Source organism: Tursiops truncatus, chromosome 19 (genome assembly GCF_011762595.2).
Source record: "Tursiops truncatus isolate mTurTru1 chromosome 19, mTurTru1.mat.Y, whole genome shotgun sequence".
In the NCBI taxonomy this organism is placed as follows: domain Eukaryota; kingdom Metazoa; phylum Chordata; class Mammalia; order Artiodactyla; family Delphinidae; genus Tursiops; species Tursiops truncatus.
The window spans coordinates 55,311,565-55,336,836 of NC_047052.1; the positions used below are offsets into that span (position 1 = coordinate 55,311,565).

Genomic DNA, 25,272 nt, shown 5'->3' on the forward strand with positions numbered 1-25,272 from the left:
CCTGCAGCATCCGCCGGCCCGCACCTCAGACCCCCCCGGCGGGGGGAGGCGCAGGCAGGGGGGGGCCGGCCAGGGACGGGCTGGGGAGGGGGGGCCGCGCAGCCCCCCCGGGCCATGCTGACTCCCGGGGCCTGACCCCCCCGGGCCAGCCCCCCCTCCCCCAGCTCCGCGGCCCGCCGACTGGGGGGGGGCCCAGCCCAGCCCCCTGGGGACCCCCGGAGAGGTGGGGGGCAGCCGGGGGGGCCGGGACGGAGCGGTCGCCGGCCCCCACCGGAGGGACGGGGCGACCGGCCGCAAGGGGGGCGGCCGGGGGGCCGGTCGGGCCGGGACCAAGGGCATCATGTCGTCCGGGGGCAAGGAGGGGGGCGGGGGCTCCCCTGCCTACCACCTCCCGCACGCACACCCACACCCACCCCAGCACGCCCAATATGTGGGCCCCTATCGGCTGGAGAAGACGCTGGGCAAAGGACAGACAGGTGAGTCAGGGGAGGGGACACCTGGCGCGGGGGCGAGGGGAGATAGGGGGCAGAGGGTGGGACTCATGGGTATTCAAAGGGCAAGGGCTGGCCGCTCAGACCCCTGAGTCCCTCACAGAGAAGGGACTTGAGGTCCAGACTGCCGGGTGTCTAGGATGGAGGGGGGTGAGGGCTCAGACTCTGGGGTCCTGGGGAGAAGGAAGCTGGGGGCCTGGACTCCTGGGAGGAGTTACTGGGGCCCAGAGGCTCCCACCCTTTGAGGACAGAGGTTGGGGGGGTCCGAGCCACAGTGGGAAAGGGGCCTCGGCCTGCAGCCAGGGTCTGGGCCGGGAGCTGAGGTCCTTGGTGCAGTACAGCCGCAGGCCGGGGTGAGGTGCTGGGATGGGGGTGCGCCTCAGGAAGCTGCTTCTCTCTGCACTGTCCTCTGGCCTAGGAGGGCCTCTGTCGGGGTTACGGGGGACTGAAGCTGGGGCGATGAGGTCCACAGCATTCTGCCCCTCCTCCGGCATGCTGGCTCAATGTGGGGACTGGGAATGGAGAGGTGGAAAGGTCGATGCAAGTGGCAAATCCCTCAGGAGTGGCTGTGGATTGGGGGGGTCATCTTTCACTGTTGCTAAACCTCTGTAACCTCTTTCCTGCCAGGTGGGAGGTGGGTGGCTGTAAGACAGGAGCTGAACACCTGTGTTCTGGGTACGAGGTTCAGGATTGGGTCCAGGATCTCTATGGAGCTGAGGGTCAGGGCTGGGAGAGGATCAGACTCCATATCCTAGTGCAAAAAGTGTGAAGGGGTTGCTGACCTGAATTCCTGAGTTATGGGGGCGGAAGGGGCCATGGGCCTGGACTTGGGGGTCTGAGGGAAGAGGGGCTGGGGGCTGGGACTCCTGGATCTGTGGCTTTGGGGCTTACCCTTGGGGAGTGGGGATACCCTTGGGGTGTGCATGCTTCCAGCTACAGCTGCTATTAAAAGAAGGTCAAAGAAGGGGATTAAGAGGTCAGGGTTTGAGAGGAGGTGGAGGAGGATGGTCTGGGAAGGGGACAATCGTAAGATTATATTCCTTGGGAGACATGGCATCTCCAGAAGAGTAAAGGGCAAAGAATTCAAGGAAGTGATGGGTTGAGAGAGAGAGAGGTTTGTTTGAAGGAGGCAGATTGGAGGAGACAAAACTACGGAGATTCAACGAGGCAAGACTATGTGGAGAGAGGAGAGGAACTTAAATCGAGGGTAGCTGTGGAGGGAGGGGGAGGCAGGTAGGTGGACGGACAATCAGAAGGAACAGAATTGGGCAACAGGGAGCCGGAAGAGAATTGCGTTTGGTGGGAATGGCGGCTGTCAGCCCCCAGGCGTTCAGGTGAGAGTGATTCAGGCCACTGTTAAACAGCCAGCAGGGGAAGAAAGAGGAAACGGGGTGGCAAGGGGGGCTTAGGAGTCAGAGGTGGGGAGAATGCCCTGGGAGCGCACCCCACATTTTCAATCCCTATCCCCCAGGTCTGGTTAAACTCGGGGTCCACTGCATCACGGGCCAGAAGGTTGCCATCAAGATCGTGAACCGGGAGAAGCTGTCCGAGTCGGTGCTGATGAAGGTGTGTCTGTGTGCTGGGGGAAGAGGGGACCCTTTGGGGCTGGGGGCAGGGAGGGAGGCAAGGCTGACCTCCATTCCTTTTCCCCCAGGTGGAGCGGGAGATTGCCATCCTGAAGCTCATTGAGCACCCACATGTCCTCAAGCTCCACGACGTCTACGAGAACAAGAAATATTTGTAGGTATTTATAGACACCCAGCCCCCCATGCACCCTCCCCAAGTTCCTAGTGGGGGACATTTCCAGAAACAAAGCGTGGAGGGGCCTGGGGAAACTTGAGCTCTCCTGGCTGGGCCACTGAAGGCCCAGTCCCTTCCATACTGCCCAAGGACAACCCCCCACACACACACACACTCCTAACACTCCTTGTTCCCACACTGAGCTGGCCTGAGGCTACAGGCCGATTGTGCCCCAGCAACAGGACAGCTAAGCCTGAGCCATCCCGAGTGGGGGACACAGGCTGATCCTCCCCCTTCCTCTCCAGCCCCAGTCCCTCGGCCTACTGTGCTGCAGGGAACACTCGATACTGGATCATCTTGATGCCCTCAGCCAGACCCAATTTGCTAAGGGCAGATCCCTTTCCTATTTGCTAGGGCAATGGGGCCTAGCAAAGCCCCAGGCCTCTTCCCAAACCCCCTCTCTGGAGCACTGGAGGCTCCCTTCATCCCCCAGCATAACTCTGGGTGCTATGACTGGACACCCCAACAATGGTCTCCTGGGAGTTCTAAGTCTGCATCTCAAAGTTGATTACTCGCCTTAGGATGGGGGTGGGGTCCAGCTGTCCGGACTCCAGACAATAGACCTTTGTCTGGACTCTGGTGACCCAAGGGACAGCTGGACTGGGCAGCGAGAGAGGGGACAACCCCCTGCCCCCACCAGGCAGTCCCCAGGATGAACCAACTCCAGCACCCATCAGATGCTAGGGTGGATTTCCCTAGGAAGGAGGCTGGCCAGCCCCAGGTACTCATGGGAATTGTAGTCCTCAGGCTTCCCTCAGCCTTCCCCAGGTGTGGCGGCAGGGAGGGGCCATTGTCCCTGATTCCACCATCCTTGTGGGGAGGGAGAGCCCATGGGAGTTTGTGCTTCACAGAGGAACCTCAGTTTTCCAAGAGCTCATAGAAATTGAGCTTTTGTTTTCCAGGGGCTGATGGGAATTAGAGGTTTAGCCTCCCAGAGCCTGATGGGATTTGGAGTGTTTAGAATCCAGGTGGCTGATGGGAATTAGAAGCCTCTATGTCCCAGAGGCTTATGGGAGTTGGGAGTTTTTAACCTCTCAGGAGCTGAAGGGAATTGTAGTCTTTTACTTCACAGAAATTGACTTAGATTGGTGCACAAGGCAATCGTTTTTGCCAAGAGTTAATGAGAATTCAAGTTTCTTCATCCCAGAGGCTTATGGGAATAAGAGGCTTGGCTTCCCAGGGGGTAATGGGAGTAGGTAGGGGTTGGGGTGGGGGTCTTTGTTTCCCAAAGTCCTGTGAGAATTGGGGGTCTCCTCCAAGTGCTAATGGAGTTGCCTTATCTCCTGAAACAACTAGGAGTCAAAGTATTAATACTCCTGAAGTTGACATGGGAGTCTGTGCTGCCCAGGGCTGATGGGAATTGAATTTTGGCTTCCCAGAGGCTGATGGGAATTAGTGTCTCTTTCTCTCAAGGACTGATGGGAATTGGAGTCTTTACCTCCCAGGGGCTGATGGGAATTGTAGGCTTTAGCTCACAGATGTTGACTGTTCATTTGGTACACACTGCAAATATCATTATCCAAAAATAGATTAAAATTCCATTATCTGCATCACAGAAACTAATAAGAATGAGAACTTTGGCTTCCCAGAGGCTGATGGAAATACAGGGCTTTATTTCCTAGGGGCCTATGAGAATTAGGATCTCTGACCTCCAGGTGCTAATGGAATTGCCTTGTCTCCTGAGGACAAGTAGTCAAAGTGTTGACCCCTGAAACTGACATGCTGAACAGGGCTAATGGGAATTGAGTTTCTGCTTCCCAGAGGCTAATGGGAACTGGAGCCTCCTCCTCCCAGGGACTCATGAGAATTGGGATTCTCTGCCTCGAGGGGCCAATGGGATTGAGGTCTTATGCTTTTGGAAGAGGGAGACCAGGCTCTTTGGTCCTCCACATGCCCCTTCCAGCCCTCTGCCTCCTCCATGTCCCCCAGGTACCTGGTTCTGGAGCACGTGTCTGGAGGTGAGCTGTTCGACTACCTGGTAAAGAAGGGGAGACTGACCCCCAAGGAGGCCCGGAAGTTCTTCCGCCAGATCGTGTCAGCGCTGGACTTCTGCCATAGCTACTCCATCTGGTGAGGGGGCAGCTTGAGGGGAGGCCGGAATGAGCGCTGCCCAGAAGGCAGGCCCTTGGGAGCACATAGCAGGCTGACTGGAAGCCAGAGTCCTGCAGCCCCCAAATAAATCTTTTATCCCTTTTTCAAAATTGGGATGTAACTCTCACATCATAGGGAATTCCCTGGCGGTCCATTGGTTAGGACTGTGTGCTTCCACTACAGGGGGCATGGGTTCGATCCCTGGTTGGGGAACTAAGATCCCACAAGCCCCACGGCACGGCCAAAAAACAAAACAAAAAAAACCTCACACATCATAAAATTCACCCCTTTAAAGCGTACAATTCAGTAGTTTTTAATATGTTCACAATGTTGTGCATCACTACTACCTAATTTTAGAACATTTTCATCACCCCAAAAATCACTACCCTGTATCCACTAAGCAGTCACCTTGCCCCACCCCCAGCCCTAGGTAACCACTAATCTACTTTCTGTCTCTGCAGATTTACCTATTCTGGACATTTCCTATCAATGGAATCATACTATATGTAGTCTTTTTGTGGCTGGCTTCTTTCACTTAGCAAAATGTTTTCAAGGTTCATCCACGTTGTAGTATGTATCAACACCCCATTCCTTTTCACGACTGAGTAATATTCCATTGTATGGATATGCCATGTTTTATTTATCCATTCACCAGTTGATGGACATTTTGGTTGTTTCTTCTTTCTGGCTATTATGAATAATATGGACATATGAACATTCACATACAAGTTTTGGCGTGTGCCTATGTTTTCAATTCTCTTGGGTATATACCTAGGATTCGAATTGCTGGGTCACATGGGAACTCTTTATTTTATTTTTTTATTTTTTGGCCACACCGTGTGGCTTGTGGGATTTTAGTTCCCCAACCAGAGATTGAACGCAGACCCTCAGCAGTGAGAGCACGGAATCCTAACCACTGGACAGCCAGGGAATTATGAGAACTCTATGTTTAGCCTTTTAAAGAAGTGCCAGTCCCTTTTTCAAAGCAACTGTATCATCCAACATCCCTACCAGCAGTCTCTGAGGGCTCCAATCTCTTGCCAACACTTGTTATTATCTGACTTTTTGATTATACCTATCCTAGTGGGTGTGAAGTGGTATCTCATTGTGGTTTTGATGTGCATTTCCGTGATGGCTAATGATGTAGAACATCTTTTCATGTGCTTATCGGCCATTTGTATATCTTCCTAGGAGAAACATCTGTTCATATCCTTTGCCCATTTTTAATTGAGTTATTTGTCTTTCTGTTCCTGAGTTGTAAGAGTTCTTTATTCCAGGACAAGGGATAATTCTAGGAATAACTCCTAAGAGTTACTTATTCTAAGAACAAATCTTTTATCAAATGTGTATTTTTCAAGTAATTTCTCCCAGTTTGTGACATGTTTTACATTTTTATAACAATATCCTGTGAAAAGCAAAAGTGTTACATTTTGATGAATTCCAGTTTGTTGATTTTTTTCCTTTTACAATTCATGCTTTTGCTTTCCTATTTAAGGAATATTTGCCCAGGGACTTCCCTGGCGGTCCAGTGATTAAGACTCCACACTTCCACTGCTGGGGGCATGGGTTCAATCCCTGGCAGGGAACTAAGATCCCGCCTGTTGCATGGTGCAGCCAAAAAAAAAAAAAAAAAAATTCGCCCAGCTCAAGGTCACAAAGGTTTCCTCCTGTGTTTTCTTCTAGAAGTTGTATAGTTTTAGCTCTTGCATTTAGGCCTGAGATCCATTTTTTTTTTCTGAGATCCATTTTGAATTAATTTTTGTATATGGTATGGGGTAAAGGTTGAGGGTCATTTTTTTTTTTTGCATATAAACGTCCATATAAGGGCTTCCCTGGTGGCGCGGTGGTTGAGAGTCCGCCTGCCGATGCAGGGGACACGGGTTCGTGCACCAGTCCGGGAAGATCCCACATGCCGCAGAGCGGCTAGGCCCGTGAGCCATGGCTGCTGAGCCTGCGCGTCCGGAGCCTGTGCTCCGCAGCGGGAGAGGCCACAACAGTGAGAGACTCGCGTACCGCAAAAGAAAAAAAAAAAAATGTCCATATGAAAAGATATTCCTTTCCTCATTGAATTGCTTTCAGCTCTCAAAACAAGATATTCAATATGTAACATTTTAATGATTAATTAAGGTGCAAAATAGATGCCTCCAGTTCATCTTTCAGCCTCATCTGTTTGCACACCTCCCTCTCTGGTATGGGGATCAGGGTGGAGGGGCTGAGACCTGGGAGTAAAGCTTGGTGATGAAAAAGCAGCCCATTTAACTTGCCAACACCTTAAGTGTCTAGACTCTGACATTAAAAACACTGGCCTCCAGAGGGCGATAGTCAACAGATTTAACAAGTATGACCCAGTTAAGGACCACTTCCAAGAGAAACTGTAGAATCTTCCACCCCACCTCCCCCAGACATTAACCCTTACATCCTAAGGAGTTTGTCCCCGGGGTGGGTTGGGGGGGACCAGTGATGGGCTTGGGGTGGCAGTATTTTTTTTTATTATTCGGTATTGAAATATTTGAATGTTTTAAGAACCGGCTCAGTATCATCTGCCTGCTTACCTCAAAATATCTCACTTCACACATATTCGAATATTGGTGGATAAAATGATACGCTGTGTGGGGTCTCTTACAAAATCGTCCAGTGGGGGAAGGAGAGCATATGTAGGGATGGACATAAGAGAAGATTTGCCCCGAATTGATAATGGGTGAAGCTAGTGGGTGGGTACATGGGGCTTCCTATATTCTCGTTCCAACCTCGGGGCATGCTTGAAAACGTCCCTAATTAGAAGTTTCCAGACATGTCCCCCTCTGAGAATAGTGAATGGGGCCTTAGCTTCCGGGAAGAGGGCAGAGGCCTGAGTCCCACCGTCCTGTCTCAGCCACAGAGACCTGAAGCCTGAGAACCTGCTTCTGGACGAGAAAAACAACATTCGCATCGCGGACTTCGGCATGGCGTCCCTGCAGGTGGGGGACAGCCTCCTGGAGACCAGCTGTGGGTGAGTGGGGGCCCGGCCTCCTACGCCCCAGGGAGGGTGTCAGAAGCTGGCCAGAAGCTCATACCACCTTTCTCTCTCTCAGGTCCCCTCACTATGCATGCCCAGAAGTGATTAAGGTGAGTGAGGAGCAGGTGGAGGGGAGAGAGGAGCTGAGGGAGCCTGGGAGAGATGAACGTCATGGCTGGCCCTTCTCCCTTCCAGGGGGAAAAGTACGATGGCCGCCGGGCGGACATGTGGAGCTGTGGAGTCATCCTGTTCGCCCTGCTTGTGGTAAGGCGCTCCTCACCTCTCCTGCCCCGTTTCTAGAACAGTCCTGCCTGGTGGAAGCACAGAACATTTACTTCCATCCTCACCTCAGGGGTTGTTTCCCAAATATTTAACTGGTACCAGGAAGGTGGGGGTATTCACCAACAGAGCAAAATCCTGGGGCCACCCCTCTCTGTGCCTGGAGCTAACTGTTCAGTCACAGAACTGTGAGATAGCCCAGGCGGGTCCCCCGGAAAGGGATGGGGCAGCCAGGAGGACTTGGAGCGCTTGGGAAAGTGGCTGTTTACTAACTGATCCTGATTACAGTACTGTAATGATTAATAGAACCAGACTGGGGAATATCAGCCCAGCTCCTACCACAGGGCCTTTGCACCTGCTTTTCCATCCCTGCCAGCCTGGTTGCTCACCTAGTTAATACTAGACTTCTTTTAGCTCTCAGCTCAATTGTCGCCCTTCCAGGAAGGCTACCCTGGCCCCCTTCACTCCCCCCATGTGGTCAGATTTCCTTGTGGTAGGCTATCTCCTTCCTGGCAGCTAACAGAGTTGTCATTGTGTATGTAACTCCTTGAGGGATATCTCTCTGTGATTTCCCCTTCTCTTCAAGGCATTGGATTTAGGGCCCACCCTAATGCCTGGACGATTTCACCTCCAGATCCTCAATGAATTATACCTGCAGAGACCCTATTTGTAAACAGGGTCATATTCTGAGGTTCTGGTAGACATGAATTTTTGGGGCACACCACTCAACTTGCTACACTCCCAGATTCCCATAGGCCTCTCTCATCCTAGTCTGTGCTCCAGTGTCACCTCAATCACTCCATCACTATATAGCTCCCTCACCAGCCTCTCTCACTCTGGGGTGTAAACTGTAGGAGGGCAAGGGCTTGCTTTGTTCACTCCTAGATCCTTGACCTGTAATGGACGCTCACTTTTTTTAAATGAATGAAGATTACCCCTCCTGAAACTAGGGAGAAGAATGTTTTCATTTTTTTAAATTTATTTATTTACTTTGCCACAACTTGTGGGATCTTAGTTCCCAGACCAGGGATTGAACCTGGGCCATGTCAGTGAAAGCCTAGAATTCTAACCACTAGGCCACCAGGGAAGTCCCTGGGAGAAGCATGTTTTTTTTTTTTTTTTTTTTTTGCGGTACGCGGGCCTCTCACTGTTGTGGCCTCTCCCGTTGCGGAGCACAGGCTCCGGACGCGCAGGCTCAGCGGCCATGGCTCACGGGCCCAGCTGCTCCGCGGCATGTGGGATCCTCCCGGACCGGGGCACGAACCTGCATCCCCTGCATCGGCAGGCGGACTCCCAACCACTGCGCCACCAGGGAAGCCCGAGAAGCATGTTTTTAAAGGACAGCCTCCAAGCTGCGGCCCCAGCCTCTTAGGCGCTGGAGCCAGACTGCCCATTGTCAAATCCCTGCTCCGCCACTCAGAGCTAGATGGTCTTGGGCAAATTGCTGAATGGCTCCGTGCCTCAGCCTCCCCACCAGCAAAGTGGAGATAGTAATAGCTCCCTACCTCTTGGGGCTTGCGGTGAGGACTAAATGTGTCAATGCGTGTGAGGCGCTTAGGCATTCGCCTGGAATAAGCTCTCGTAAGCTCTGTGTGTGAGGGGTCTGTTATTCCTCACACAGGGGGCTCTGCCCTTCGACGATGACAACCTCCGCCAGCTGCTGGAGAAGGTGAAACGGGGCGTCTTCCACATGCCCCACTTCATTCCTCCGGACTGCCAGAGCCTCCTGAGGGGGATGATCGAAGTGGAGCCGGAGAAAAGGCTCAGCGTGAGTGGGGGGGGGGGGCGGGGATGGAGGGACAGTGGGTGGTGGGGACAGAATCCCTAGGGGAGTCATGAGGATGGATTTCTAGACCTGCCCGTCAGTCCCTGGGGTGACGGCTGGGAGGGGCATCGCTGGCTGAGCCCTGGCCCTGGGGTCCTGCCCACCTGCCCCGACACACACACAGCGGGAGTGCGCATGCGCTTACCGGCCCTTCCGAGGCGGAGCGGAGCGGGGCAGGTTGCCACTGCGCATGCGGGACCTGTAGCCCGGCCGGTCCGGAGTAGTCAGAATGCGCCGCACAGCTGCCACTAGGGGGAGACGAGCTGTCGTGCTGTCGTATTGCCCTTGGTTGGGGGAAGGGGGAGGGGAGGGGCACGTTAGGGACCCCCAACATCACCCAGTCTACTTTCACTGCGTGCCTACTGTGTTCAAGTGATCTCACTTCTGCTTCTCTACGACCCACGCCCCTCACAGCTGGAGCAAATTCAGAAACATCCCTGGTACCTGTGAGTATGGGGGAACTGGACAGCTGGGTCCCTGGCGGAGGGAGAGGACCCCAAATATCGTGGGTTCCAAAGCAGGAGAGCCGGCTAGGGGGCGGAATGCCGAGGGTCTTGAATAAGGAGGGGCTAGGGACTCGAACTTCTGGGTCCTAGGGGAGGAAGACATGTAGAGAAGAGGTTGGGGCCGAACTCCTGGGCCTGGACTCCTGGGTGTGAGGGGGGAGAGACCGGGGCCCGGACTCCTGGGTTCCCAAGAAAGGAGCAGGCTGGGACCCGGGACCCCTGAGTCTCCGCTGAAGGAGATGCCCGATTCGCTATAATTCTTCTCCTCCCCAGGGGCGGGAAACACGAGCCAGACCCATGCCTGGAGCCAACCCCAGGCCGCCGGGTGGCCATGCGGAGCCTGCCATCAAACGGAGAGCTGGACCCTGATGTCCTGGAGAGCATGGCTTCACTGGGTTGCTTCAGGGACCGCGAACGGCTGCATCGCGAGCTCCGCAGCGAGGAGTAAGACCCCCTCACTCTAGCACATAACACCCTGGCCACATGGGGTGAACTGCTGCAGCTCTCCCGACAGCCGGCAGGGGGCGCGCCGGAGCCTTGCACACTTGCAGACTCCCCTGATGGGGAGGTCCAGGCCACTAGAAAGGGTGTGGCTCAAAGCTCCCCCGAGGAGCTATTCTAGGGGGAACCTGGAGGGGGTGGTAGGACCAGTGGGAAAAAGAAACGATGCTGAAAAGTATTAATAGATGCTGAGGCCAACTTAGTGCCTCACATAGTGCTTACATATAGTAAGTGCTCAGGTGTTAGCATAATTATTATTAACGTTGAGTAAAATGAGGCTGAGATGTATACTGAGACAAAGGGACCAATCCTATTGATACCTAGGAGAATGGAACCGTAGACAGAGAAACTGAGTGGACTGAGCCCCACAGAGCCACAGACATAGGGAGGGGATGAGACCATCTCTGGGGCCTGACCTTTGACCCCAGTGCTTTCCTACCCGCCCATCCCCCCCGTCCCCATAGGGAGAACCAAGAAAAGATGATATATTATCTGCTTTTGGATCGGAAGGAGCGGTATCCCAGCTGTGAGGACCAGGACCTACCTCCTCGGAATGATGTTGGTGAGAAGGGCAAGTCTCGGAGTCCAGACCCCAGATTCCTGAGGGAAGAAAGGGCTGCAGGCCTTGAGCTTCTGCGTTTAGACTCCCTGACTTGCTCTGTGACCTTTGTCAAAACCCCTCTCCACTCTGAGCCTCAGTTTCCCCATGTGTACGAGTGCCATGTACAGCTGGACCAGTGTATCTTTTGATTGTGTTGAAACTCTCGGCCCTCAGACCCACCCCGGAAGCGTGTGGATTCCCCCATGCTGAGCCGTCACGGGAAGCGGCGGCCAGAGCGGAAGTCCATGGAAGTCCTGAGCATCACGGATGCCGGGGGTGGTGGCTCCCCAGTGCCCACCCGACGGGCCCTGGAGATGGCCCAGCACAGCCAGAGGTGGGAACCTCTGCCCCTCCAGTGGGATCCACAGCCCTGGGTGGAGAGGGAGTTCAGGGCTCTAACCCCATACCCACCTCAAAGGTGCTGTGTGATTGGGACAAGTCTCCTCCCCTCTCTGGGCCTCATTTCCTCATCTCAAAGGACTGTGGAAGGGAGAGGACATCTGAGCCTTCTGAAACCCTCCCACCTGATTTTTTTTTTCTTAATCTGTCCTGAAAACAGATCCCGTAGTGTCAGTGGAGCCTCCACTGGTCTGTCATCCAGCCCTCTGAGCAGCCCAAGGGTAAGGCCAGGTCCCAAATGGATTAAGAAGGGGTAAGGGGGTGAAGACACTGTGGAGCAAAGATGAAACAGCAGAAATTACAACTCCCATGAAGTCTTGGGACGATGCCTCCTTGCCCCTAAAGGGCCAAAGACCCAAGGCCTCATTACTATTTTAGTCCATTGGCCATTTCCCACCTTAACAGGATTGCGTTTTCAGTATGTCTGAAGGGTTCCATTTATTCAGTTATCAAAAGCTAGTTGAGCGCCTACTGGGTACTAGTCACTGCTGGGTTTACAGTCAGCATGATAGAAAAAGTCCCTGCCCTCCCCCGCAACAATGGGGGTTGGGGGAAATAATTGGACTACAAGTTCCAGCATGCTTTGGGGTGCACCTCTGTGAGTGTGTGCTAGTGGGCCTAGAGCCTCCTGAGAGTTGAGTCCACCCTCTCACCCGACTCCACCACTCTGCAGAGTCCGGTCTTTTCCTTCTCACCGGAGCCCGCTGGAGATGAGGCCCGGGGTGGGGGCTCACCGACTTCCAAAACGCAGACGCTGCCTTCTCGGGGCCCCAGGGGTGGGGGCGCCGGGGAGCAGCCCCCTCCCCCCAGTGCCCGCTCCACACCCCTGCCCGGCCCCCCAGGCTCCCCACGCTCCTCCGGGGGGACCCCCTTGCACTCGCCCCTGCACACGCCCCGGGCCAGCCCCACTGGGACCCCAGGGACAACGCCGCCCCCCAGCCCCGGCGGTGGCGTCGGGGGAGCCGCCTGGAGGAGTCGTCTCAACTCCATCCGCAACAGCTTCCTGGGCTCCCCACGCTTTCACCGGCGCAAGATGCAGGGTATGGAGGTCCTTCGGGGGTGAAGGGGTTGGGGATGCGGACTCCTGAGTCCTAATGTGGGGGTGGGAGCTGGGGTCTAACATCTGGGTCCCTGGGAAGGAAGAGGCTGGCGGCCTGGACTCACACATCCTAGGTGAAGATGCTGTTGTGAGCAGAGATTCAGGTGTTGGGGAGAGAAGAGGCGGGGCCTCCAACTCTGGAGGAGGAGCTCGTCTGAAAGGCACGCCCCCTTCAGTGCTCTGGCTTACCTTCCCATTGGCTCATAGCTAGCAAGCCTCACCTCGGGAGGCGTGGCCTAACCAGGGGCCCATCCCTAGAGGGAACATCATGCCTGTGCCATTTGGGGTTTAGCTGCTGGGAAGTGAATAGACTCTGGGGTCTGGAACCTCTGGTTGGAGGATACTGCTGGCCTGTGTGCTGGACACCAGGATGATGGACATGTGTTGACCATGTTCTCCCCTCCCCAGTCCCCACTGCCGAGGAGATGTCCAGTTTGACGCCAGAGTCCTCTCCAGAGTGAGTCTGACAAGGAAGGGAAGAGGGGCCGGAGGGGGGATTTCATTCCCTTAGCCCCCTCCCGACCCACCTCCAACCATCCCCTCCCACTCAGGCTGGCAAAACGCTCCTGGTTCGGGAACTTCATATCCTTGGACAAAGAAGAACAAATATTCCTCGTGCTAAAGGATAAACCTCTCAGCAGCATCAAAGCGGACATTGTCCATGCCTTCCTGTCGGTGAGGGGCCTGGGTCACCGTGCAACCTCGCCGCCACAGAACTACAAATCCCAGCAGCCTCTGGGGTTCACCACCTTAGCACTGGCCTGAGTTCCACCTGGGGCTCATGAGATTTGTAGTTTTCCAGCCCGAGTTGGGTTTGGTCGTTGTGGGGGCATGGAGGCAGGAGAGGTTTATTGCGCCCTGGGGCTTGGAATTGGTGAAACAGGATCCTGAATTACAATTTCCCACATATTAGCATCCACCGAGGACTAGTGATTTGCCATTTCCCTACCACCAGGTCTGAGATTGGCAAAAGGAACTACTTTTTCCAGTGAACTCTAGGGCTGTCCACTGGGTCCTGTGGTTTTGTGCTTTAGGGGCTCATGGGACTTAAAGTTTCTGAGGCAGATGTGACTTTAGCCAGTGTTTGTGGAGGAAGGAAGAAGTTTGTGTCATGTGGTTCTGGAGTCTGGGGTTGGCACCAGATATGAGAGTCCTTATGACCTCGGGATTCAGTTGCTCAATCATTCCTCTGATGCCCTGTTTATAAGGTAGAGAAAACTACAAATCCCAGCGGACAGTGGGGCCTCCCAATGCCTTTCCTGTTATTCTTTCTCCCTGGTGGCTGAGGGGACTGGTAGTTCCTTGGGCATAGCTGGTCATAGGGCTGCTCATCTGTCCCCTGGAGTCAGGTCGCTGAAATCACCCCCTCCTTTTGTCCCCCACCTCTCTCAGATCCCCAGCCTGAGTCATAGTGTGCTGTCACAGACCAGCTTCAGGGCTGAGTACAAGGCCAGTGGTGGCCCCTCCGTCTTCCAGAAGCCCGTCCGCTTCCAGGTGGACATCAGCTCCTCTGAGGGTCCAGAGCCCTCCCCCCGGCGGGACGGCAGCGGTGGTGGTGGCATCTACTCTGTCACCTTTACTCTCATCTCCGGTAAGTTTCCCTTGATGCAGCTGCCCCCAGCCTGGTGTGTGGGATACTCAAAAGAGCTGAGATAGGGTAGCAGCCCAGGAGGGCAGCAAGCAGGAGGAGGAGATGGTGCTGACTCTGTGAGCCCCGTCCTCTCCCGGACCCCCCACATCTTCTCCTTCACAACATGCCAAGTGCTTTATGTGCACTACTTCCTTGAAGCTTCCCAGCAGCCTTTGAGGTTTCACAGAGAAGAAAACTGCATCCCAGAGAGGTAAATTGACTTGGCCAGAGTCACACTGCAGACCGTGACGGAGCTGGGGCTCAGCCAAGGACTCCTGACCTCAAAGCACTGGACTTTTCCTAGATTAAGACTGTGGTGCTCTGCTGTCAAAACTCATTTCTACACCCAGAGCAGACATCAGCAATCGATCACAACACTTCTTTCTGCTGAGCTCTGCTGCAGGCAGCCACAACCAATCAAGAGTTGGCACAAGAAAAAAAAAAAAAAAGTGTTGGCACAAGAGATGAAAACCACAGAAGTTCCTTTCTTTCAATTCTACTTGGTCCCTGAGTCCTGATAACAAGAGTTTGGCTAATGAGGAATACCTCTGTTTGTTGTCCTTGCCACCAATCTTAACATGGCACATCTGGGAGATGAGCTTGTTCCTAGAGTTTTTAACCAAGCTGCTCTGGGGCACTGGGGAATTACATCACCAAAATGAACTATGGCTCTTTTTTTTTCTTCTTTAAAGACTAACATGCAGAACTTTCTCAATGTTAAGATTTTTTTTCCCTCCCATTTATTTTTCTTACGTTTCTGGGTCTTCATGGCCTCAACTAGAACCCGTTTAAATAGAAAACAGCGCACATGATTATTTTAAGTCGAATCTTTCTTAGTCCCACTTGCAAACCATGGATTTATGCCCAGCCCCAATAGGGGGATTTTGAGGCAAGGAAGAAGAGTCATTTGCTGGGTGGAGGGACTAGTTCTACAGGGTGGGAGCGCCTTCCCTGTCCCCAGCCCCAAGTCAGTCTTCCTGATGAAAAAATACATCAGTCCATCTAAAAAAAGAGAAAATTTTATTCAAGGCAAACTGAGGATTATAACTGGGCAACAGCCTTTCAGAAAGCCTTAGGTGATCAAATATTTGGTCGCTCGATGCAAAGGTGGTTGCTTACTTGCCCTGAGTCCATCCTGTCCCTTGATGTTGAGTTTTAATAGCCAAGTTATTTCTTTCCCTTTAGGGGGTTGTACTAGTAAGATGTCTGGCGTGGACTAAAGGGCAATTCCAAGTTGTCCACTAGAACTTATGCCACTTTTATCTTGCACTTGCATTGTGCATGTTCATTATTAGGCAGTAAATACAGGCCTCAATTAACGAAACTAGAATTTAATATCCACTGAAATGTAATCTTTTTCTTTCTAAAATTACTCTCATTTCTACCAAATATAGCCAAATTAAGACTAATTTGTTTGCAAAATAAGTCTGGTTAATTGACCACATAAACTGTTTTATTTATTTATTTAATTTTCTAAATTTATTTTATTTATTTATTTTTGGCTGCATTGGGTCTTCATTGCTGCACTTGGGCTTTTTCTAGTTGCGGCCGGCAGGGCCTACTCTTCATTATGGTGTGTGGGCTTCTCACTGCAGTGGCTTCTCTTGTGGAGCATGGTCCCTAGGCACACGGGCTTCAGTAGTTGTGGCATGCCAGCTCAGTAGTTGTGGCACGCAGGCTCAGTAGTTGTGGCACACAGGCTTAGTTGCTCTGCAGCATGTGGGATCTTCCCGGACCAGGGCTTAAACCCGTGTCCCCTGCATTGGCAGGCGGATTCTTAACCACTGTGCCACCCGGGAAGCCCCAATTTATTTATTTATTTTCTGGCCTCACCACACAGCTTGTGGGATCTTAGTTCCCTGACCAGGGATCGAACCCGAGTCCACAGCAGTGAAAGCTCGCATCCTAACCACTGGACCGCCAGGGAATTCCAAACATAAGCTGTTTTAAATTGGCTGTGCTGGAACTTTTCATAAAGGATCTCAGATTGAATTTTTTTTTTTAAGAGTATAGTTGATTTACAATGTCATGCTAGTTTCAGGTATACAGCAAAGTGATTGAGTTTTACATATACATATATTCATTCTCAAATGGAACTTTTTTAAAGATTTATTTATTTATTTATTTATTTATTTTAAATTTTTGGCTGCATCGGCCTTAGTTGCAGCAAGCGGGATCTTTGTTAAGGCATGCAGGGTCCTTCATTGCGGTGCGTGGGCTCTTCATTGCAGAGAGCGGGCTTCTCTGTAGTTGTGGCATGTGGGTTTTCTCTTCTCTAGATGTGGCGCCCGGGGTTCTGGAGTGCGTGGGTTCTGTAGTTTGTGGCACGCGGGCTCTCTCGTTGAGGCTCACAAGCTCAGTAGTTGTGGCACAAGGGTTTAGTTGCCCCTCAGCATATGGGATCTTAGTTCCCTGACCAGGGATTGAACATGCATCCCCTGCATTGTAAGGCGGATTCTTTACCACTGGACCACCAGGGAAGTCCCTCAGATTGAACTTTTAAAAAACCTCTTGAGGCCAGGAAATCCATGCCAAAGATGTGTCACAGATTCCACCTGAGATATCTATGTATTTGGATGAATTCCTCTCTTTTTGAGGTCCCGAAAATACTTTGGGCTTCTTGCACCTGTCAGGAGGTGGCTTTCCTTATCCACCTGAGAAAACTGCTGGGAACCTAAGAGTTTCCAAAATCTAGAGACAACAGGTAAAGAGAAAAGATACATGTTTCAATTCTGCTTATAAAGGAATAATTTACCAAATTGCCGCAAATCAAGTCATAATTAGGTTGAGGGGAAGGGTTTCCTTATGTCTGGAAAACACAGAGTAAAAACCAGCAATATTTCAGACAAAACCCCCAAATTATAACGATATTCGTCAGTTCTCTCAGCCCCATGTGACTGATTCTTGACCTTAACCTTCATAACAGTTTTATGAAGCCACCACGTTTTCCATTAGCATGCTTTAATTTCTTACACATGCAGCAGTATGATCTGAAAGTTACCAGAAACGTGTACTTGTCAGAAAGTCCTTTCTATGAATCTTCTTGACAATGAAGCATTTTTTTTGGCAAAAGCATCAGAGTACAACAGTAACTGTCTATAAATGACAAAAGACTTTAACAGTCAAGGTTAAAGACCTGATTCCAATGCGATTGACAAATGAACTTTGTTACTGCTGTGACATACGTTTTAAAATAATTACTAGAATTATGATTGATAACATTTTATCAGGACATACCAGATTTTTAGGAATTCCATATAATTTCTAGAATATATATATTAATGACACTTGTCTGTGTGATACAATCTAAGAAATTTTATAACCTCTCATTTGACAATGCTTTCCGTGTGATTTAACATACAAAATAAACTTAATTAGTTTAATATTTCTCTCTGAGATGCTCCAGGGGCCCTCTCTGAAGCATCCCAAAGTTAGCTAGAGGTCAAAAGAACTTCGATTAGAATTTGATATTTGGAAAGTTCGTCAAAATATCAAAAAGAGAACTTGCCTGGTGGCGCAGTGGTTAAGAATCCGCCTGCCAATGCAGGGGACACAGGTTCGAGCCCTGGTCCAGGAAGATTCCCATATGCTGCGGAGCAACTAAGCCCGTGCACCACAACTACTGAGGCTGTGCTCTAGAGCCTGCAAGCCACAGCTGCTGAGCCCGTGTGCCACAACTACTGAAGCCTGCTCGCCTAGAGCCCGTGCTCTGCAACAAAGAGAAGCCACCACAATGAGAAGCCCGCGCGCCACAAGGAAGAGTAGCTCCCGCTCGCAGCAACTAGAGAAAGCCTGTGCACAGCAACGAAGACCCAACGCAGCCAAAGATAAATTAATTAATTATAAAAAAATCAAAAAGATTTCACAACAATTGGTCAAATAGGACATAGGTCACTGTATTCACTTAACCAAAGTCACAAAGAAGATTTCAAAAGCAAATACTGAAAGTTGTAACAGATTACCACTAAAGAAACTTTACAATCTGTTTTCAAAAGCAGATCAATATTTTCAGAAAACTTTGTCCTCTTAATAGAGAGAAAACCAAATTCAGGTTTTGTAACACTTTAATACTAAAATTCATTTACGGGAATTCCCTGGCAGTCCAGTGGTTAGGACTCGGTGCTTCCACTGCCGAGGGCCTGGGTTTGATCCCTAGCCAGGGAACTAAGATCCCACAAACTGCACGGTGTGGCCATAAATAATAATACAAAATTCATTTACTTAATTAAATTCAATTTAATCTTAGCCAATCCTGAACACGCACAAAACTTTTTCCTCGGGGTTTCTTTTCCCTTAACAAAAGGTATTTCCATTCTTTATACTGTCTTTTACTGAAAACATGCCTTCCATTTTTCTTGCATACTGAAACGTTTATTTTGGTAGCTTTAGTTACAGATGCATAATTCTTAACCTTAAAACTTAGTTTCTAGCACAAACTAAGTAGTAAGCAAGTATGAACTTTTACATTAGCATCCCATAGGTTAGCAAACTTATAAATACTGTTTATAGTTTCTAGAAAAAGTATTTTTTTTTTCCACAGAAAATGTCTTAGTGTGGCATCCACCCTATTTATTAATAGTCCTAATTACCTTTAGTTTCTCTGTAAAAGGAAGCGTATATTCAGTAATTACGGTTCCAGTATCTTATTTGGAAAGGATTTGGATATTCAGTGGATTTCTGTAGTTTAACTTAATTTAGCAAAACTCCATGAAGTTTCAAGTTATCAAAATCTGGAGACACTACTTTAGATAGACATTCCCAAAACATAATTTTTCCTAAAAAGTTTACCTAAAAGTGCTTATCTCATTTACGTCTATTTTATTTACTGAAAAGTTTCATCACATCTAGTTATTTTTCTTGCTGACAAACTTTGTAACAGGAATAATATCTCATTTATTTCATTTCTAGTAAACCTAGGTACAATAAAAATATTACACTTAACGCTGATGACTCTAAAGACATGTCTGTATTAATTAATGCAACAAGCTTCAGCTAAATTTAGTACCAGATATTACTGCTATACTCAATATTTCCCAGTTCACGCAAATCTGAAAGTCATTGGGGTTAGTTTTTTTCTATTTCTGAGAATCTATATAAGTGCCTAATTTCCTTTCCTTGTAAGTGTAATTTTCACTTACAAACTAATTTTGGCAATAACACGTTTTCAACACACATATGCAGATACATACAAACACACAGACAGACGCATACAAACACACAGACACCCCACAGTTTCCATTCCAAAATGTCAGCCATCAATCAGTTACAATAATGTAAAACCCATCCGTTACAAAACAGGTTGGATTCAAATTCCCTGTCTCCCTTTTGTTCTTTCTTTTTATAAGAGTTACCTTTCCTGAAATTTGCATTTTAAAAAGATGGTGGAATTAAGAGTTCCTGGAGGAGACCAGGTGGAATATATGCATATCAAAGGCATAGGAGGAGAAAGGCAAGTTCTCCTAGAAGGACTTTGTTCTCTTAAGGCCAGAATTTTTTTTTTTCCAATACTTAACAAGCCTCTTAGCATAAAGAGGGAAGGTTTTGGGAGTGGTAAGAGGATGGGTGGGTTTCGGATTGTTTCTGGAGCCGCACCTCTGGTCCTGTAAAGACTAGATTTGTAAAACAAGGACAGTTCTTAATTCCTAAAGAATTGGGTGGCCACCTCAGTGTCTGATCAAAGGACTGACATACCCATTCAACCTATGTTGGAATGTTTTACTTTCCCTCGTTTAGCTTAGGTGAGAAGACACCCCCCCCACCCGCCATATTGCTATCAGGCTCCTAATTTCAGCTGTGGTCAGTTTAGTCACACCGGTGGCCTCCCATCTTGGTAATCCATTTACTAACACTTTTGAGCACCCTCCCTGGGTTTTAAGAAATCCTTTAACTGGGGCCAGTCAGTTAGGCCTTTGATCTGAAGAGGCTCACCTACAGCCTCAGGTGGTCCCATTTCTAAAGGTAACCATTTAATGGCGTCATCAGAGTGGACAGGCACTTCAGACAGGATTATTAAAATAAGTACTCAAATGAAGGAGGATAGAGGGGAGCAGTAAAGTTTTAGGTACCTTTTAGTTACCTTTTATATCACTGATCTTTCATTAGCCTTCTGCAACATATCTTTCAATGAGACCTTTTTTTTTGGCCACATCACACAGCTTGCGGGATCCCCGACCAGGGATGACCAGGGATCGAACCCCGGGCCCCTGCAGTGAAAGTGCTGAGTCCTCACCACTGGACCACCAGAGAAGCCTGTCAATGAGGCTATCTTGGAATTTTGAAGACTTTCAAAATTCTAAATATGAATAAAAATAGGAAAATAAGATGAGAGGTCTCTAAAATTTTACAGTTTAGAAGTTTTCCCAATTCAAAAGCTCCTAGAAGCTAGCGCTACAAATATTTTCCCCTGCTAACCTAATTTTAAAAAAGAGAAAAACTCTTAACTACTGTTGTTTCCAGTAGACCCTGTGGACAGAGGTCCAGGAGACTGCAGGGTTTTACTGCGCATGAAAAATCAGTTTTGGGGTGCTTAAAGGAACCCATCTTGGGGACTTCCCTGGTGGTCCAGTGGCTAAGACTCTGTGCTCCCATGCACGGGACCCGGGTTTGATCCTTGGTCAGAGAACTAGATCCCACATGCCGCAACTAAGAGTCCGCATGCCACAACTAAAAGATCCCACGTGTCGCAACTAACACCCAGTGCAGCCAAATAAATAAATAAATATTTTTTTAAAAAAACGAAAAGAAGCCTATCTTGGCCATTTCAGGACAGATTTCCTTTAATTCCAATTAAGTAGTTGCAAACATACATAAGCCCAGCTGGTATTCCCATTGGTGGCTGTCTGAACGGGAGCTGTTTGGCCTTTGAGGCACAATTTCCCATTATTAATGTCTAATTCAGCCTAATGTCTAATAGCCTAATTCAGATATGAAATATGATCTAAACAACTTTCTGAGGGCAGTGTGGTGGATTGCATGTGCACTGCATCTGAGTCTAGCTCCCCAAGGAGTTACCCGTGGGTTACTTCGACTCTTTTACCTGTCTCGGTTTCTCCCTGCGACAGCCTAAAACTATCACAGGTGCTCGGAGTTCTAGGTTATCAGCCTCTGTGGCCCATCCCCCCTCACACCTCCACGAGCAGTATTTACTTAATGGTTATGGTGGGTCTCCCTTTTTCTTAAGAGCTGAATAATTCAGTCTCTCATTCCACTAGCAACAGTTTTGTTCAGACCGTATGGCAACTTTTTTTTTTTCAATTCAAGCCAAATTTATTTATTTTATTTTATTTTTTACTTTTTGGCCTCACCGGGGGCCATGCAGGATCTTAGTTCCCCGACCAGGGATCGAACCCACGCCCCCTTGCAGTGGAAGCCAAGGAGTCTTAACCACTGGACTACCAGGGAAGTTTTCCATTCAAGCCAAATTTAACAAAAACCCAGCCACCTATGTTTCCCTGGGCCTCTTGCCCAGACCCCCAGGTCCTGCCTAGGGAATACACCAGTGCCCCTTAAAACTCCAAGTCTTAAGTGAAAACAGCTCGAATAAAATTTTCAGGATCATCACTCAAACAACAAGATCCAGCTATCAGGAGAACTCGTCAGAACCCCTGAGAACACCTGAGGAGTACCGAGAAGCTGGGGGGGCCCAATGGGCCCATGCTGGTACTTAGTGTTGGTTCCGGTAGACTCCAGGTGCCCTCTGGTGGGTGTCTCTCATATCCTGCCGGCTACGCCATGCAAGGCAACGAAAAAGTTAATCGGTCAATCTAAGAAAAAAGTGGAAAACTTTATTCAAGCCAAAGTGAGGACTATAACCCAGGAATGGCCGCTCAGAAAGCTCCGAGACTGTTCCGCCATTAGAGGCCAAACCACAGTTATATAAATTTTTGAGACAGAGGGCTGTACGTTAAATGACGTGTTATTGACAGTTTACACAATCCAGGTACAAGGCGAGTAGTGGGTCATGGGTCTTCGTGGCCCCTGACAAGATTAAGAAGGTTACCTCCTCAGCAGGTGTGGTTAATGCAGGTGCACAGCACACACTAAAGGGGAGGGAGGAGGCCCAAACCGGCAGAGAAAATGGTTGTGTTTGAAGTTTCTCGTCTTGTTGTAAAATCTGGATTTTGTTTCATCAGTCTCTTTCCCTGCCCCTTCCAGGTCCCAGCCGTCGGTTCAAGCGGGTTGTAGAGACCATCCAGGCTCAGCTGCTGAGCACTCATGACCAGCCCTCCGTGCAGGCCCTGGCAGGTGGGAGACACCTTGGGGCACCCGTGGGGCGGAGGGGAGACTTCCTGGTGGCCAGGTGCTGCGGGGGGGGGGGGGGGTGTTGCTGGCGAGGCTTCAGCTGTGGGGCAGCAGGGCCCACCTGCTGTCGCCCTTAGGTCCTACCTGCAATGCTGGGAGCAGGTTCCCAGAGAGGCTGGGGCCTGAGCTCCGAGGGAACCAGGCCATCCTGAGCCTGAGAAGGCTTCACCAGGGAGGGGACCTCCAGGGACCCCTAAGGGGATGACCCGTCTCTGTCTCGGAGGTAGCGGAGCTTTCCGCTAACAGAGGCTCCTGAACTGTGTTCTGGAGGAAGGTGGCCGGCCATCCTGGTTTGCTCAGGATGCAGGAGTTTCAGTGCTAAAACCGGGACAAGCTGGTCATCCTCTCTGCAGATGCTCAGACTCTTCTGACCCCGCTGGGCCTGGCTTTCAAGGACTTGGGCGTCCCCCCGGGCGCAGGCGAGGTCTGTGCTCCAGGGGGAAGGGGCTTCCCTTCACCCACCAGCCCCGGTCTTCGGGAGCAGAATTCCCTATCAGCCAGGGATCAGCGAGGCCAGGGTCACAAACAACAAACTCCACAGTTCAAACATCAATTTATTATCATACAGTCCTGGAGATCAGAGGTCCCGCACAGGCCAAGCAGGCTAACACCAAGGCTCCTGGAGGAAGGGCCTCAGTAGTAGGGAGCTGGAGAAACTCTGCCTTCTGTTAGTCTGGTTCCCCAGGGCAACCAGAAGTGAGGAAGGCCCCCTGAACCTCTCCAGACCCGGTTGCCAAGGAAAGCTGGCCTTGACAACCAGAGTTCCTAAAAGGGCATGCATTCATGTAGGACCCACAGACACCCAGGGCCCGAGCCACATGCCTTATAAGGGGAATGGGGCAATGGGGGAGCTCCATTGGTTGCTATGGCAACAAGGCCTCCAGCAATCAGTGTCTCTTAAGGGGCTGGCCTCTGCTACAGGTACTATTTTGGGCCCTAAAGAAACTACTGCATGGCAGTCCCCTAGTCTGGGGCAGTGAGGCCCCACAGAAAGATAACCGCAGTCATGCAGGCCCAGCTGGGAGGGCCCGAGACCCCCAAACCATCTGCTGTGGGCTCCGCTGGGCCCCGTTAACAACCAGTGGAAAGTAATGGGGCCCTTTGGCCATGATCGGGGAACTCAGACGGTGCTGTAGCCAGAGTCTCTGAGGATGTCTCCTGAGCTGAGCCAGCCAGGTCTCACTGGGGCATGGCCTGGCTTCCAAAGCCTTAGGTTTGGGGGTGCCTGGGACACGTGCCTTGTTGGTCTAGGGAAGCCAGGCCTAGTTGCTGGCGTGTGTGACCCCTGGCAGCCCCCTCCCCTGCTGGAGCACATCCCTGGGCTCGGTACCCCTGGGGTTCCTGAAGCCAGATCGCTTCCTCCCCCACAGACGAGAAGAATGGCGCCCAGACCCGGCCTGCCGGGACCCCGCCCCGAAGCCTGCAGCCCCCGCCCGGCCGCCCAGACCCAGAGCTGACCAGCTCTCCCCGCCGAGGCCCCCCTAAGGACAAGAAGCTCCTGGCCACCAATGGGACCCCCCTACCCTGACCCCAGGGGGCCGGGAAAGGAGGGGCGCCCCCTCCACCCCCCTTCCCTGCCCCCCAACTGTGAATCTGTAAATAGGGCCCAAGGAGTACGTAGGGAGGGGGGAGACACAACAAACCCGGCCTTGCCCTGCAGGGATAGGGCTCAGGGGGCCGTGCCCAACGGGGGTGGTTCTGGGGGGACTGGGGGGGAGCTGTTTCTATTTTATTTATTGATTAATTTATTATTTTATTTATTGATCAATCTCTCTGTGGGGTGGGGTGGGGGAGGGATGGGGTCTGGTTGGGGTGGCTTAGCAGATCCGGACGGACAGGGCCATCTGTCCTTGTGTCCCCAACTCCCCCTTCCTGGGCCCCCCTCCCCTGGTCTTCTCCCTTCCCCACGACCTTCTGTACGGATTTGCTCTCTGGAAGGAATTCTGATTTCGCGTGATCCTGCCTGCGTCCGTGTCTCTGATTCCGCCAGCGGCAAAAAAAAAAAAAAAAATTAATAATAATAATAATAAATATCCTTGATCAGGGATGGCTGGCTGGCCTTGGCCTCTCGCTTCCTGGGTGGCCTTGGTTGCAGGGGCGGAACCAGATGGCAGGGACAGGAGGTGCGAAGATGCTACGCTGACCAGGTGTTCAGTGCTGGACCTTCAGGGAGATGGGGGAGGCCGGCGGGGGGCTCAGGCTGCCAGGGCCCGGCTGGAGACACAGGGTGCAGCCGTCCAGGCTGGAGAAGTCCACCGCAAAGAGGCCAAAGAGGATGAACAGCAGCATGGCGACGACCCACTCACAGGCAGCAGAGGCTGAGCGCAGTGACCAGGTGTGGAGGACGACCACTGTACACCAGGGTCAAGGGCACAGCGCCACGGGGAGGATCCGCAAGCCCGGCTAGGTTGCTGAGTGACCTTGGGCAGGCTGAGACCATCCATCTCTGGGTACCCGCTCGTGACATGTCCGCCCTGCCCTGGCTGGAATGGCCCCTCTGGCTGGACACCCTCCTTGGCAACGCCCAGACACTCTCAAATGGATGCCCTCCAGTTCCCGCCTCTGTCTCAAGCTGTTTTCTAAATGTTTGCCCTTGCATGTTTCTCCGGTTTGCACTGCATTCCCAATATCCCAGAACAAGGCTCCTATCTTCCTGTCGGCCTTCCCTGACCCCATGAAGGCTCTGCCATCTCCCCACTTGCCAGGGCCAACTGGCCGCCATTGCTTCTACCTCCAAAAATGCAGGGCTTCCTA

General features: G+C 51.1%; 2 protein-coding genes across 6 annotated transcripts in view; one reads left to right on the top strand and one right to left on the bottom strand.

Moving 5' to 3' along the window:
* Positions 1-24,046, top strand: BRSK1 (BR serine/threonine kinase 1). Of its 3 annotated transcripts, none has more exons than XM_033844601.2 (19): positions 1-476; positions 1,963-2,057; positions 2,146-2,231; positions 4,221-4,361; positions 7,255-7,371; positions 7,454-7,487; positions 7,573-7,641; positions 9,278-9,424; positions 9,896-9,927; positions 10,261-10,431; positions 10,953-11,050; positions 11,264-11,423; positions 11,649-11,709; positions 12,162-12,528; positions 12,996-13,044; positions 13,139-13,262; positions 13,980-14,178; positions 22,372-22,461; positions 23,889-24,046. In XM_033844601.2, exons 1-19 carry the CDS (start codon positions 341-343, stop codon positions 24,044-24,046), a joined length of 2,334 nt encoding a protein of 777 aa, XP_033700492.1. In that variant the 5' UTR covers positions 1-340. The 3 variants fall into 3 exon arrangements, with proteins under 3 accessions (XP_033700492.1, XP_033700493.1, XP_073652313.1); XM_033844602.2 differs by lacking the exon at positions 1-476 and adding an exon at positions 1,511-1,825 and having other exon boundaries at positions 2,146-2,235; XM_073796212.1 differs by lacking the exon at positions 1-476 and adding an exon at positions 1,512-1,825.
* The window catches only part of TMEM150B (transmembrane protein 150B), an 8,817-nt gene continuing 6,604 nt past the window's right edge, over positions 23,060-25,272 (bottom strand). For all 3 annotated transcript variants that reach the window (XM_033844604.2, XM_033844603.2, XM_033844605.2), the window contains exon 7: positions 23,060-24,869. In XM_033844604.2, coding sequence (XP_033700495.1) covers positions 24,670-24,869 — 200 coding nt within the window. In that variant the 3' untranslated portion in view covers positions 23,060-24,669. The remainder of the gene's footprint in view (positions 24,870-25,272) is intronic.

Excerpts from the sequence above, each read along its gene's own strand:
- BRSK1 (XM_033844601.2), top strand. The coding sequence starts at position 341 with ATGTCGTCCGGGGGCAAGGAGGGGGGCGGGGGCTCCCCTGCCTACCAC. Across the intron at positions 11,051-11,263 it reads ACCTCCTCGGAATGATGTTG|ACCCACCCCGGAAGCGTGTG; the intron begins GTGAGAAGGGCA and ends CTCGGCCCTCAG. Across the intron at positions 12,529-12,995 it reads TCACCGGCGCAAGATGCAGG|TCCCCACTGCCGAGGAGATG; the intron begins GTATGGAGGTCC and ends TCCCCTCCCCAG.